This window comes from Mytilus galloprovincialis, chromosome 6, assembly GCF_965363235.1.
Source record: "Mytilus galloprovincialis chromosome 6, xbMytGall1.hap1.1, whole genome shotgun sequence".
Lineage (NCBI taxonomy): Eukaryota > Metazoa > Mollusca > Bivalvia > Mytilida > Mytilidae > Mytilus > Mytilus galloprovincialis.
In genome coordinates this window covers 94,021,498-94,037,223 of record NC_134843.1, presented here as the reverse complement: position 1 = coordinate 94,037,223, position 15,726 = coordinate 94,021,498, and the positions used below count along the sequence as shown (strand labels likewise).

Below are 15,726 nucleotides of genomic sequence, written 5' to 3'. Positions count from 1 at the left end.
CTTACATTTTTTTAAATGTATTTACTGATAAAATTGAGAATGGAAATGGGGAATCTGTCACAGAGACAACAACCCGACTATAGAGAAGACAACAGCAGAAGGTCACCCACCAACAGGTCTTTAATGCAGGGAGAAATTCCAGCACCCGGAGGCGTCCTTCAGCTGGCCCCTAAACAAATATATATACTAGTACAGTGATAACGGACGCCATACTAAACTCCAAATTGTACACAAGAAACTAAAATTAAAAATAATACAAGACTAACAAAGGCCAGAGGCTCCTGACTTGGGACAGGCGCAAAAAAGCGGCGGGGTGAAATAGGTTTATGAGATCTCAACCCTCCCCCTATACATCTAGCCAATGCAGAAAAGTAAACCCATACCAATACGTACATTTAAATTTAGTTCAAGAGAAGTCCGATTCTGATGTCAGAAGATGTAACCAAAGAAAATAAACAAAATGACAATAATACATAAATAAAATAAGACAACTACCAGTTAACTGACATGCCAATTCCAGGCTTCAATTAAACTGATTAAAAGATTATGATGTCTTCATCATATGAATATCAGGCACAGTCCTTCCCGTGAGGGGTTTAGTATCATACCATCATAACATATATGAGAAGAAAATAACCCGTTTCATGCCAACAACTGGTTTTTAAATAAATGTGTTAGTTCCGATGCAAAGACACTATCAGTGAATCAATATTAACGCCAAAATATGCAGTCTTTAATGACCTGACAACAGTATCGTAACTATAACTGAGAATGTATAGTTATTATAATAGAACATACGAGTCCATACTCCTAAGCATTTTCTTTCTAGCAAAGCATTGAAAAGCATACTTATATAGTACTTTTGGTTGTTTTATTTATCTTTTGGACATATGCTGGACCAAATATCGTATTAAACTAAAATGCCCAACGAAATTATTTAATGGTTTTAGGTTATACAAAACAACTATTATATTGTTCATGCCATCCAGTGCAAATTGAACTATCGTATTAATTATTAAACGTTTTGTGTTGTTGAAATATTACTGATTCAATAATTGAACTTCATTTTATTTCGTATTACACCAAGTACACAACAAATACTTCATTTTACTTTCTGTGCCAAATGGCAGTGTATGTGCTAACTTGATAATGCTTGCTTGCTCAACTCTTTTTCGAATTTCGATATACTTAGTAAGTATGTTCCTCATAATAAAGGTCAAGTTTGATATTGTTCATTTTCTCTTTTGTCGTTTTATTAGAAAATCTGGCTTGAAAGTTTATGCGACAGGAAGGTTTGAAACGATGTCTATATGGTTCTTACACATCAATGAAAAATAAAGATCCTTTTGATTTTAATGCAATCAAATGTTTTATTTTCGTTTTGTATTTTGTCTTTAACCGAACGCTTTTTGGTTCTATATATAGAGATAGCACACTTAAAAAAGAAAATTCCCGCCTAACAATTGTGACAGTGCAATCAAAACGAAACTTCAAAAGGTCACTTTATAATCATTAGTACACCACCGTCTGTCAGTGAAATTCGGTAGATTTGGCAAAAAGCTGCGTTTCCCCTAAGCCTATTTTTCTCATTGATAGAACTCCAACATTGATTGAATGGCAGTAGAAACAAAGACAGGCATTCTTTTCTAAAAAAATCGCTGCGGCATGTTAATTTTATTGGAGAAGAACTTTATGTACAGTGTTTGGATTATCTATGTAAAATGCAGATAATGTTTGATACATTATGACCTTGTCTGTCTCCTTTTCGGGAATTTAATTGTATTAAATTCATTTTTCATAACTTTTGATAGTTTTGCATGATTGCTACAATCTTGAATAGAAAATTAATGTGCATTAATTTGCTATGACAATGTATGACCAAAAGAACGAAAAATGTTTAACCATAAAATGAAAACTAAAAAAAAAAGGAACAAAAAAGACATTGTTCTGTTGGGTTTTTTGTTTTTTGTTATTCCGTTTATTGTTTACATTTTGGCATTCTTATACATCAGGTAAGTCTTTTAAATAAACAGTTAACCTTAAACCTCTGTTTTTGTCTTTTACTGTATACCAGTTATAAGCCCTATATGGCTTCACCTTTGACAATTCACTTGTCTCTGAAAGAAAAAGAATCAATGAATGCAATAGTATATATTATGATTACTTAATCTAATTTCTATGATAAAGCCACTTTTTACCAGACATATCGAGACAAAGTAGACGTAGAGTATAAAATAGAAAATTAAGGTTACGATTTACGGCTCTCTAGAACAGTGTTTATTTCGGAATAAGAACCTTTAATCTTAATATTATGTCTGGGAAAGCTCTCCAAATAATCATCGTTTGACGTATGTAACAAAGGTTATTGAACCAGTTCAACGTTTGGCAATTACTCGTCAAATAGAGTCACACAATGATAAAACAAGCTTTCTTTACTTCAAATAGAGTCACACAATGATAAAACAAGCTTTCTTTACTTCAAATAGTCACACAATGATAAAACAAGCTTTCTTTACATCAAATAGAGTCACACAATGATAAAACAAGCTTTTTTTACATCAAATAGAGTCATACAATGATAAAACAAGCTTTCTTTACATCAAATAGAGTCACACAATGATAAAACAAGCTTTTTTTACATCAAATAGAGTCACACAATGATAAAACAAGCTTTCTTTACATCCAATAGAGTCACACAGTGATAAAAACAAGCTTTCTTTACATCAAATAGAGTCACACAATGATAAAACAAGCTTTCTTTACATCAAATAGAGTCAAACAATGATAAAACAAGCTTTCTTTACATCAAATAGAGTCACACAATGATAAAACAAACTTTCTTTACATCAAATAGAGTCACACAATGATAAAACAAGCTTTCTTTACATCAAATAGAGTCAAACAATGATAAAACAAGCTTTCTTTACATCAAATAGAGTCACACAATGATAAAACAAGCTTTCGTTACATCAAATAGAGTCACACAATGATAAAACAAGCTTTCTTTACATCAAATAGAGTCACACAATGATAAAACAAGCTTTTTTTTACATCAAATAGAGTCACACAGTGATAAAACAAGTTTTCTTTACATCAAATAGAGTCACACAGTGATAAAAACAAGCTTTCTTTATATCAAATAGAGTCACACAATGTTAAAACAAGCTTTCTTTACATCAAATAGAGTCACATAATGATAAAACAAGCTTTTTTTGCATCAAATAGAGTCACACAATGATAAAACAAGCTTTCTTGACATCAAATAGAGTCACACAATGATAAAACAAGCTTTCTTTACATCAAATAGAAGTATTATTAATTCATGTATTTAAACAAATTTGATTCGTTTATGGATAGTCACATGTTAAACTATATTTTCGAAGGTAGAGAGAAAACGGCGGATAACAAAAAAACGATATACTTTGTGACGTCATGTAATGAATTTCAGGATATTGTTTAAAAACGATCTTAAACGTTTTGAAACAAATGCTATCTGTGATCGATTATTTGACGGTAAAAAATCTTCAAAATACATAAGATGACAAACAAACAGAAAAAAAAAGCAATTTAAATAACAACTAATATTTTGTTATTGTCAAGGAGACATTATGATATCTATAAAATCCCAACAAAATCAAATAACGATTTTGATACAAATATGGTCGGAAATTAATAATATAAATAAATGTAGCCTTTGTATGAGGTCAATACAGGATATATCGACCCAAAGAGGTATATCAACATCGGACTTCGTCCTCAGTCAATATACTTCTTCAGGTCAATATATCCTTGTATTGACCTCATACAAAGGCTATATTTGTATAATATTGTGTTATTCAATTTGATAACTATCTAAATAAACACTCGTATGTATATAAACTCTTGATTTTTATGTTTTTTTGTCGTTTTGTTGTAATTTCATTGACCTATATAACGAACCAAAAACCTATTGTTATCATTCCAAAAAGATATATATTTAACATGATTATTCTCCATAATAAAAATTGATACGATTACATGTCTACTTTACTCAAATCTTCTCACCTAAATCCCTTAGTTCTAAAATGTACGGTCATACATGTAATGCTTCCATCAAATCATTCATACTGGGTCGATGGTATCGGGTGAAACTGACAGCGAAAAGCGTCTACTGTCCATTAGGCATGAGGGAGATGCATTCATAGACTTTGTTTTCATTGCATTAATTGTCATCTTACAAAGATGGTCAGGATGTTGTCATTTAATTATGTAAAAAAAAACAATTTTATAAATACACATAAACCGAATTTAACTTTTTTTTTCATTTTGTGTCGTTTGTTGCTTCTTTATTGAATAAAATGTATGAACCTCTAGTCCCTTTTTTTACATCAAATAGAGTCACACAATGATAAAACAAGCTTTCTTTACATCAAATAGTCACACAGTGATAAAAACAAGCTTTCTTTACATCAAATAGAGTCACACAATGATAAAACAAGCTTTCTTTACATCAAATAGAGTCACGCAATGATAAAACAAGCTTTCTTTACATCAAATAGAGTCACACAATGATAAAACAAGCTTTCTTTACACCAAAAGTCTCCTTTTCGCTTTATACTGCTTTATTTAAAATTTTATGTCACAAATTATAACATTTAACATAGATGAACTAAAAAGGACTTCAATAAGAAATATAAGGGATTACTGAAAACTCATTGAACATACTCTAAACCATTGATTCTGAGTTGAAATGTCGTGTTAGACAATTACGTCTATATGTAATCTCCAGTATTGTAAAATATGTTTAAAAAATACAATTAATTTCATTTTTAATCAAAAGACAGTCTGTCTTAAGTTAGATTCGTCAGTAGTCAAGGCCATACGTATAGATCACTTTTTCCCGCGTTTTTTTTTTTGAAAGATGACGTAACAATGCATATACCTGTTATTGTGTAATAATGCATATTGCATTAATTATGCATATAAATAGACTATTGTGTAATTATGCATTTTGCTAATTGGCGAATTGCGTAACATTGATAATTGACTAATTGCGTAATAATACATATTATAAGTTTTATGTAAAAATGCATATTATAAGTTTTATGTAATAATGCATATTATAAGTTTTATTTTATAATGCATATTATAAGTTTTATGTTATAATGCATATTATAAGTTTTATGTAAATTAAATAATGTATTTTTTTATATGGTTAATATGTAATATATGCCTAGTGAGTAATAAGTCTAATTAGTACATTGTTTACGACTTGATTTCACTCAATCTTTTGGCGTGTTTGCTTTAAGATAATTATCATTGATTTTATATCTAAATGGTTTTTAAAGAAGAACGCCATACTTAAGAGAAAATATAAACATTTGAAGATATAATGATCTGTTGAATTAGGTTTAATAATTATCTTTTAATTCAATGTTTTTCGTTGTAGCTTGACGATAAAGATTCAGATGATTTATTTCACATTCGATTATGAAAACATCTGTCCTTGCAGCTTTCAACACGGTTTTATTGTTAATTGTCGTCACCTGGCGTGAAGCTTTGTCACTGACAAGATAAATAGTAGTATATATATAATCAAACTTTGAATATTAGTTGAATATTTATCCAAGCCGATAAATTGTTCTTTTAAATTGACTATGTGCATGTTGATTTAATTTTCGTATTTAATTTGAAAGATGACGTAACAATGCATATACCTGTTATTGTGTAATAATGCATATTGCATTAATTATGCATATAAATAGACTATTGTGTAATTATGCATTTTGCTAATTGGCGAATTGCGTAACATTGATAATTGACTAATTGCGTAATAATACATATTATAAGTTTTATGTAAAAATGCATATTATAAGTTTTATGTAATAATGCATATTATAAGTTTTATTTTATAATGCATATTATAAGTTTTATGTTATAATGCATATTATAAGTTTTATGTAAATTAAATAATGTATTTTTTTATATGGTTAATATGTAATATATGCCTAGTGAGTAATAAGTCTAATTAGTACATTGTTTACGACTTGATTTCACTCAATCTTTTGGCGTGTTTGCTTTAAGATAATTATCATTGATTTAATATCTAAATGGTTTTTAAAGAAGAACGCCATACTTAAGAGAAAATATAAACATTTGAAGATATAATGATCTGTTGAATTAGGTTTAATAATTATCTTTTAATTCAATGTTTTTCGTTGTAGCTTGACGATAAAGATTCAGATGATTTATTTCACATTCGATTATGAAAACATCTGTCCTTGCAGCTTTCAACACGGTTTTATTGTTAATTGTCGTCACCTGGCGTGAAGCTTTGTCACTGACAAGATAAATAGTAGTATATATATAATCAAACTTTGAATATTAGTTGAATATTTATCCAAGCCGATAAATTGTTCTTTTAAATTGACTATGTGCATGTTGATTTAATTTTCGTATTTAATTTGATAAATAATTAGATACTTTTTTAAGTTTTCATTATATCTGAATTTATTTTTTTTTACAAATAGTTTACCGTCATTCAATTTAGATTATCTTTTTTGATTAATCTTAAAAAATATTAAAAACAAAACCTCTTTCTAGTTAACATTTAAAATCTGTCCTATATACTTATAGCAAAATTAAAGTAGATATTTTCCCACAACTGCAGCTTCTAAAGACATATGTCCTTAATCACCCATATAGCTAGCGGGTCATGCCATGATTAACATCAAAGGTCATGATTTAAAATTGAATTCGTTCCTATGAATAAAAGCCAATGAACAGATGATTATCTCTTTAGCCACTTAATTATGTCTAGTTAAATACGCCAGCTGCATTTGTTATTACCAGTTTGAAAACAAAATATTTCACACATACTTGACTTTGTATTGCTAAATTGTTTGAATTCCTATTGCTAAATTACTTGAATTCTCATTGCAACATTATTTGAATTCTTCTGCTAGATTATTTGAATTCTTTTGCAACATGATTTGAATTCTTTTGCAAAATTATTTGAATTCCTTACAATCAATTAAATGCGCATGCCTGCTTATTTTTGCGCCACTTTAAACTTGTAATAAAGGACGACATATACGGGGAATTGATGTATGGAATAACTTGGACAATTTATTTCTTAAGGTAAGATTTATTATATAAATTGTTTGACCTATCAAATATATCAAATAAAAAGACAACAAAACCTTTTCAAGAAAAAACATATTTTATTAAACTAGTAATACAGTATTTACAAGTCTTGTAAATCGCGTGTGTTAACCCATGATGAAAATCTCTCTGGCCAATAAAGCCATTTCACAAAATATTGTTTGTTTGGCCCCTTTCCTCTGGTTTTCACAATTTTTTCGATTTTCCATAAATCATCATCTTTCGTGGTAACCTTCTGGACTTCACTCTGGTAAAAGGTCCCAACTATTTCTTTTCCGTTGTAATCCTGGAGGCGATATATTGCAGCATTGTTTCTCCAAAATCTACCAGATATTGTAAATATCTCCCCGGTCCATTTTTCTTCATATTCACGAGTAAAAACATTTTTAAGATATGTTATTCTAACACGAGTTCCTATTGAAAATCTGAATCTCAAATGTTTTGGCATTTTCTTTGATGGTTTCCGTGCAAAGTATGTAGCTAGATGTACGCTTTCTTCATTCTGTTTAGACACCTCATTTGGTGGCATATCTATGGTTCTATGTACAGTGTTATTATAACCTTCAGCATAATCTTGCAATTTATCTATGTATTTGTAAGATTGTTTATAGGCAAAGTAACGATATATCCTGGTCTTAATGGTTTTTATTGCTCTTTCTGAAATAGCTGCTTTCACCTCGTTTAAGGCATAGAAATGATTAATTCCCTCAGTTTGAAAAACACGTTGTACCTTTCTTGATCTGAACTCTTGGCCTTTATCGGTTCTTATTCGGTTTGGTTTACGACCCTCCTTAAAAATGTCTTTAAATGCCGAAGCAACGGATTCGCCCTGTTTGTTTTTCAATTTTCGCAGCCATATGTATTTGGAAAAAGCATCAATTACGACCAAAACGTAAGAGTAATCGTCGTCATATTTTTTAAATTTCACCATATCCATGAGATCTGCAGACCACTGGTCGTCTATACCGGCGACATTTATATGAGTTCGATTTTTAGGTCGTCGAACACCTCTCTGCATTGAATAAGACTCTTGGTTCTGTAACCATTTTCTTATCTTATATTTACTGAGTTTGTATTTTCCATCTCGCTTTACAAATGCGTATAGTTTATCCGGTCCAGCAAAACTAGCGGCATTTGATGGCTCATAATAAATCTTCTGTAAATACTTTTCCCACGACGCCATGTGCACTGGTTGAATGTCGGAAGTAAAATGAAACATAATTTGAGTTTTCATATTATAATCCTCCTCCTCCTCCTCCTCCTCCTCCTCCTCCTCCTCCTCCTCCTCCTCCTCCTCCTCCTCATAAAAAACGAGAGAACGAAATGATTAACACTAATAGTTCTAATCCTCCTCTTCCTCCTCCTCCTCCTCCTCATCCTCCTCCTCCTCCTCCTCCTCCTCCTCATAAAAAACGAGAGAACGAAATGATTAACACTAATAGTTCTAATCCTCCTCTTCTTCCTCCTCCTCATCATCAACGTCCTCATCTCCCTCCTCCTCCTCTTGATCACCATCATCATCACCCTCCTCATCTCCCTCCTCCTCTTCGTCATCATCATCACCCTCCTCCTCTTCTCCTTTTTCTTCCTCCTCAATGACTTCATCAAGATAATTATCGAGTTCATTTTTGTATTTTCTTATCGCCATTTTTATTGCTTTTTTATATTCAGTTCCTTCTTGCAACAATTTTTCAATGAACTTTACTACCTTTAAATGCAATCTGCCAACTCTAAGTTGTAGAATATAATGCACCAAGTTTGCATATTTCCACATAAACTTATCAAGTTCATCTTCTCGAAGTTTTCGGTTAGCTCTGTATTTTGCTTCAGTTTCACTCATACCATTTTTCAAGTACTTGTCAACTTTCTCTTCCCAAAGGTCTTCTGTCTCGTCTCTCGCATATTTAGCTAATTTCTTAAAAACATCGCTTTCGCCGTCTTCAATCTCTATTTCAGTTTTGAATTTCTTTGAAGGAATATCTTCATGTTCCTCGTTGAATTTACGCTTCATATCGTTATTTTCTGGACACCATCGCTTTACATGCCTCATTAAATCAGATAAATTTTCGAACATCAATCCACATTCGTCACATGAAGGCATTGTTTCTTTAGCTTCAACAAATTCTGACACGTCTCCAGAAAGCGACTGCTCTCTTGTTCTTCTTACTTCAAACTGGTCAATTATTTTACCTTTATCGTTTATATACCTTGCCATACTGCCACCATGCATGACATCCGAATTCTCTACTCTTTGGTTTTGTTCATTAAATATATCAATTTTTAATCTCTCTTCTTCTAATGTGTTCTGCTTAAGATCTACAAACAGGTAGCCGTATGGTCTTTTAACTCCTTCAATATATTTGTTCATGAATCTTTTAAATTGTTTGGATACATCTGTCTAGCAAATACAGCAGGTGTGACTTGATCACGTGGGTTTTTGAACAGAACTATATACTGACTATTAATGCTCATTGTTCTGTTTTCCTTTCCCTTCGAAAAGGCATTTTGCAAGATACAAGTTACACTCAAGTTACGATGATGGCTACCCTCAACAAATAACTCGCACACATGTTAACTGTTAGTTGCGTCTTTCATAAGATCATCTATTACGACAAGACTAGGATATTTAGGATCTATAAATGAATCGCTGTTCATGTCATCTGGAATCCCTTGAACGAAAATAATGTTCTTTACCGTCTGTTGCATTTCAGTAAATAATGGCTGCCATCGTTTATAACACCATATTATCCTCTCTGGTGTTGGTTTTATCATGCACTTTGCTCTCTCCAAAAGCATTTTCATCCAAAACGTTTTTCCCGACCCTGTTGGTCCAGCCAACATCATGGTAAAGGGGTGCCCTAAAATGACCGTGTTGTCACGTGGCAATATTAAGGAAGAAGGAATATCTGTTTTGGTATACTCATCCTCATCAGTAAATGGTTGATTCTTTTCGTGGCTGTTCTTCATGTGTCTTTGCAAATTGTCTTTTCTGGAAAAGGACACCGAACAATATGGGCATCTAGACATCTTTTCACTTCAAACACAAAATTTAAAATGAAAACATTTCTTGTAAAATCTGTTTTTATGTAGGCGAATATTCATCTCCTTATACATTCGTTTTCCTTATAGATATTCTTCAGTACAAGATGGATCATCATCGAGGAAAGATGTCCAGGCAATATGAGTGTCAACATTGTGGTGCTACATTTTCCAAACGCAGTTTACTTGATGAACATAAACGAATACTAGGACATCAAGAAGTCTTCAGGTGTCGTGTGTGTGATAAGGGATTTTACAGAAAGAGTAACTTAGAGAGTCATGAAAGAAAACACAGCAGTTCAGAGTTTTACCAGTGTGATAAATGTAAAAAGGTGTTTAGTCATCCGGATCGTTTATCCTTACATAAAGAAAACTTTCATAATCAGTCTGGTGGAGGTGTAAAAAGGAAATCAACACAAGATGGACTCCCAATAAAAAGGAAAGTAACAAAATATGACGACCCAAGTGATTCGTATACCATAAGCGTTGTTGGAACCCAGAAAATGCCCAAATTTAACACAACCTCGACCAGATATAAAGTTGCATTTCGAGAGCTAGATGTTCGGGGTATTCCTAATATTTTAAAGAGTCTCAGAGTTCTCTTCAACTCCATCATAAAAGATATTACAAAGTTCATGGAGCCTGACGATTTAGTTCGACTATCAGTGCAATGTCCAGAACTCGACTTTCCAATCTCATTGCCGTTCATGAAATTATCACAGTTGAATGCAGAGCGATTTCTCACGGAAATTGAAAGAGTGCTGCAGTCATATGAGCAATTCGTGATGGACGAAACTCTTGAAATTGAATTCATACAAGTCAGTATGCCAGTTGGTGGAATTGGAAAGCGATGTAGATATGTCGATCTTGAAAAGACTTTAGAGGGAAAAAGATGTTTTATAAGAGTACAAAACAAAGATAACTTATGTTGTGCTAGAGCGATAGTGACTGCAAAGGCTAGATTGGATAATCATGAAAAGTGGAACAGCATTCGTGTAGGTAGACACATACAAAGAGATCTTGCTTTGCAGTTACATGATAAAGCAAATGTACCTTTAGGTAAATGTGGTATCCCAGAAATAAAACGCTTCCAGGAGGTTATGTCAGAGTATCAAATTTATGTACTATCTAAAGGCCATTTTAATGCAATTATTTATGAAGGACCAGAAGCGGATAAGAAAATGTATCTTTATCTACATGATGACCACTATGATGTGATCACCAAAATGCCTGCATTTCTAGGCAGAAATTACTATTGTACGATATGCAACAAGGGATATGACCATAAAGAACGCCATGCGTGTAACAATACCTGCCACCATTGTTATAAAATCCATGATGTACACGACGAACATTGGAAATATTGTGAGGACTGTAATCGTTATTTTCGTAATGATATTTGTTTCGATTTGCACAAACAAAGAAGTAACTCTGGTCAGTCAACGTGCACCACCAACTTTAGATGTAATCAATGTGGTCAGTCCGTATATGCCAAACTACACAAAAAACCGCACCTGTGCGGGGAGCAATACTGTAGAGTTTGTAAAGATTACTTTCCCGAGAGTCATCAATGTTATATGGTACCCGAGGAAAAAAACAAAGATAACAAAAACTGTCTCTCCGAGAGCACACATGAACTTAACATTTCAACGGATCATAATAGTTTACCAAAGGAAAAGTCGAAAACGTTTTTATTTTTAGATTTTGAATGTAGACAGGAGGAATTACTGCAGTGTGAAAGGGGATTTACAGCATCTACTGAGGGACGAAAATGTATTCATTGCAAACAATCATGGTGTGGAACTAGAAAGCACACACCAAATTTATGTGTAGTTCATAAAGTGTGTGAAATATGTATGACAGACGAGGTAGATAGCGGAACGCACTGCGAAAAATGCGGTCAAAACGAATACATCTTCAGGGGTGAAACAACAAGAGATGATTTTTGTCGATGGCTTTTCTCTGAAGAAAACAGTGGTGCTAAAGTACTATGTCATAACTTTAAAGGATATGACAGCTACCCTATTTTACAGTATTTGTACCAAAACGGAGTTCTACCAGAGGTTATTAAGAGTGGATCAAAGTTCATGTCCATAGATATACCAAAATGCAACATCAGATTTATAGATTCAATCAATTTTTTACCCATGTCACTTGAAAAGTTCCCGAAGTCTTTCGGTTTAAAGGAATTATGTAAAGGGTACTTTCCTCATCTCATGAATACAAAAGATAATCAAAATGCAATACTCCAGGGACTACCAGATATGAAATATTACAATCCTGATGGAATGAAACCAGACAAAAGACGGGAATAAGTATGACACATTTAACTTCCAAGAACAATTGCTAGCATACTGTAAATCTGATGTAGATATACTAAGAAAGGGTTGCATAGCGTTCCGAAAGATGTTCATGGAAGTTACTTCACTAGACGATAAGCCTGGCGTTGATCCCTTTGATAAATGTTTAACAATAGCATCAGCATGTAATCTTGTTTTCCGTAGAAACTTCTTAGAATACGACAGTATTGGTATCATACCCCCAAATGGATACAGGCCTCAGCAAACGCAATCCATTAAAGCATTAAAATGGTTACAATATATTTCGGAGAGAGATAGTATTGAAATAGTACATGCGAAAAATGGAGGAGAAAAAAGAATCGGCCCGTTTTTGGTTGACGGCTACCAAGAGACGCTTGATGGAGACAAGATTGTATACGAGTTCCATGGGTGCTTTTGGCACGCTTGTCCAAAATGCTTCGCAAAGTCAACAATGAATCCCGTTACTGGCACATCAATGTCTGATTTATACCAAAGAACACTCGATAAGAGAAGTTTTCTCGAAAAGAATGGATATAAATATATCTGTATTTGGGAATGTGAATTTGACAAAGAAGTGGAGAGTAATATGGATCTGAATAAGTATATGAAGAGTCATACTATGCATTATCCTCTTGAACCGAGAGAAGCATTTTACGGAGGACGGACTGAGGCATTCACAATGTATAAAGAAGCAGCCAAAGACGAAAGCATTAACTATTATGACGTAACTTCGCTGTATCCATTTATCAATAAAACAGGGAAGATTCCACTTGGACATCCATTGATAATCACAGAAAATTTAAGAACATAGATGCTTACGAAGGATTGGTCAAATGTAAAATCAACCCTCCAAGAAATTTATATCTCCCTGTTCTTCCCTCGAGAATAAAGGGAAAACTAATGTTTGGATTATGTCGGACTTGTATGGAAGATGGTGTAACTGAAAACTGCTGCCACAACGTCGATAGCAGGGCCTTGACAGGTACTTGGGTCAGTGACGAAATAAAAAAAGCCGTTGAAAAAGGTTATGATATAGAAGAAATATACGAAGTGTGGCATTTTGAAAATGTTTCACAATACGACCCACTTTTAAAACAGGGTGGTGTCTTTACAGAATATGTAAATACATTTTTGAAAATAAAACAAGAGGCAAGCGGATGGCCCGATTGGTGCAAAACAGAAGAAGACCGTCAGAAATACACAGAGGACTACTTCGAAAAAGAAGGCATAAGGCTTGATGCAAAAAACATTAATTGTAACCCAGGACTTAGACAACTGGCCAAATTAATGCTGAACAGGTGAGGTGTACATGATATAAGATAATAATAATGATAATATTAATAATAATAAAACAAATAATATATTATGCATATGTTATTCACTGGTTGATTTCAACTCTTAATTGAAATAAAGACCACTTAAGATTAACTTACTGTCATATATAAAAATATAATTCTATTTACAGTTTCTGGGGAAAGTTTGGTCAGCGATTAAATTTACCACGTACAACATATTTAACAGATCCTTCCATTTATTTTGATATCCTGACCAGTGACAGTCAAGAAGTCCAAGACGTCAGCTTTGTTACGGACGATATGGTCAGAATCAATTGGATTAACCAGTCTCAATTTATTGAAGAAACAGGAAGAACTAATGTGGTAATAGCAGCCTATACAACGACACAGGCTCGACTACAGCTGTACAAATATCTTGAAAACCTTGGTGACCGCGCACTCTATTGCGACACTGATTCAATCATTTTCAGCTCTAAACCAGGCGATTGGCGACCAATAACTGGTGATTATTTGGGGGATCTAACGGATGAAACACCAAACAATAACATTGACGTTTTTGTTAGTGGTGGGCCAAAGAATTATGGTTATAAACTCAAAAATCCCGATAGAGATGGAAATAGAACATGCTGCAAAATCCGTGGAATAACTTTAAACTATAAGAATGCCCTCGAACTCAACTTTGACACAATGAAAGATGTTGTACAAGGAAAAACTGATAAAGTAACTGTGACTGATGATAACAAAATCTGTCGTGAAGTTAAAACTACTAACATTATAACTCGTGCAGAAGATAAAACCTACAGGATTGTATTTGACAAACGGGTGTTAAAGAAAGATTATACAACAACCCCATATGGGATGTAGATATTGTATATAAATAAAAAGTGTATTTATCCCTATTATCTTAGTCTTTATTATTAAAAAAATAATAATAATAATAATACACGGTTACGTGTTGTGTTGATATTTAAAAATAATTTATGAAAAAAAAACTAAAAAAAAAAAAAAAACTATATACATACAACGTTAAAAAAGTCTGGAGACCCCTTCCAAAAAAAAAAGCATTGCTCCAAACACACACAAATACACACACTAATACAAGAATAAAAGTCTAACGATTGTTATCTAAAATATATGATTAAAAGAGGGCAATATCTGCTGAATTATAACACTCGACAAAATTAACATAAATCACTAGCTGCAACATATAGTCATACTTCCGTACGAAACACCATACATAACGATAACTTCTTTCAATCTATTTTCATGAAATCATATCATAAAATCAATTATCAATTTGTATTATTACATAATAGTCCATATGCATAATTGCTTAATTAGTGCAATATGCATTATTACACTATAGTCTATATGTGCATAATTAATGCAATATGCATTATTACACAATAACAGGTATATGCATTGTTACGTCATCTTTCAAAAAAAAACGCGGGAAAAAGTGATCTATACGTATGGCCTTGACTACTTTCGTCTAAAAGTACAATATAAAAAATACCCAACTCCGAAGAAATTTAACAGAGTAGTGTATATGGCCTGGGTTAGGTTTCGCCGTTGATACTTTTATTACACAACCATAATCAAATAATGGTTACCGAATGGATTCCCTAATACTTTCAATAATTCGAATAATAAGATTTGAATCTGTATTTTGTCTTTTTCTATTGTCAAATTCATGGTGTGTGGTTGCTGGTATTTGTTTTTTCTATCGCTGTATGTTGTCATTTTACCTACTCGCATCTACTTACATAAATTGTCAGTTTCCTGTTATTTATTGATGAAAGTAAGAGGAAACAAAAACTACAATATTGTAAGCGCTTCTTTCTTTCGTTAAATATATCACATATGATAGTAAAAAATTCAACAACAAAAATGAAAATCCAAACGGGAAAGTTCATCAATAATAACAG

The 15,726-nt window shown here is 32.6% G+C and overlaps 2 protein-coding genes across 2 annotated transcripts in view; one reads left to right on the top strand and one right to left on the bottom strand.

Annotated features, from left to right (window-relative positions):
* Nucleotides 1-1,967: 1,967 nt before the first annotated feature.
* LOC143080762 (ankyrin repeat domain-containing protein 27-like) overlaps nt 1,968-15,726 on the bottom strand; it is a 94,302-nt gene continuing 80,543 nt past the window's right edge. Inside the window, exon 25 of the mRNA XM_076256785.1 lies at nt 1,968-2,117. Within this exon, the coding sequence (XP_076112900.1) occupies nt 2,094-2,117 (24 nt within the window). The 3' untranslated portion in view covers nt 1,968-2,093. The remainder of the gene's footprint in view (nt 2,118-15,726) is intronic.
* Nucleotides 13,318-14,698, top strand: LOC143080761 (uncharacterized). The gene is made up of 2 exons (XM_076256782.1): nt 13,318-13,801; nt 13,969-14,698. Exons 1-2 carry the CDS (start codon nt 13,404-13,406, stop codon nt 14,660-14,662), a joined length of 1,092 nt encoding a protein of 363 aa, XP_076112897.1. The 5' UTR covers nt 13,318-13,403; the 3' UTR covers nt 14,663-14,698.

What these genes read in the sequence shown, in the direction of transcription:
- LOC143080761 (XM_076256782.1), top strand. Translation starts at nt 13,404, where the DNA reads ATGTTTGGATTATGTCGGACTTGTATGGAAGATGGTGTAACTGAAAAC. An exon ending in GCCAAATTAATGCTGAACAG is followed by an intron (nt 13,802 to 13,968) that starts GTGAGGTGTACA and finishes TTCTATTTACAG; the next exon opens with TTTCTGGGGAAAGTTTGGTC.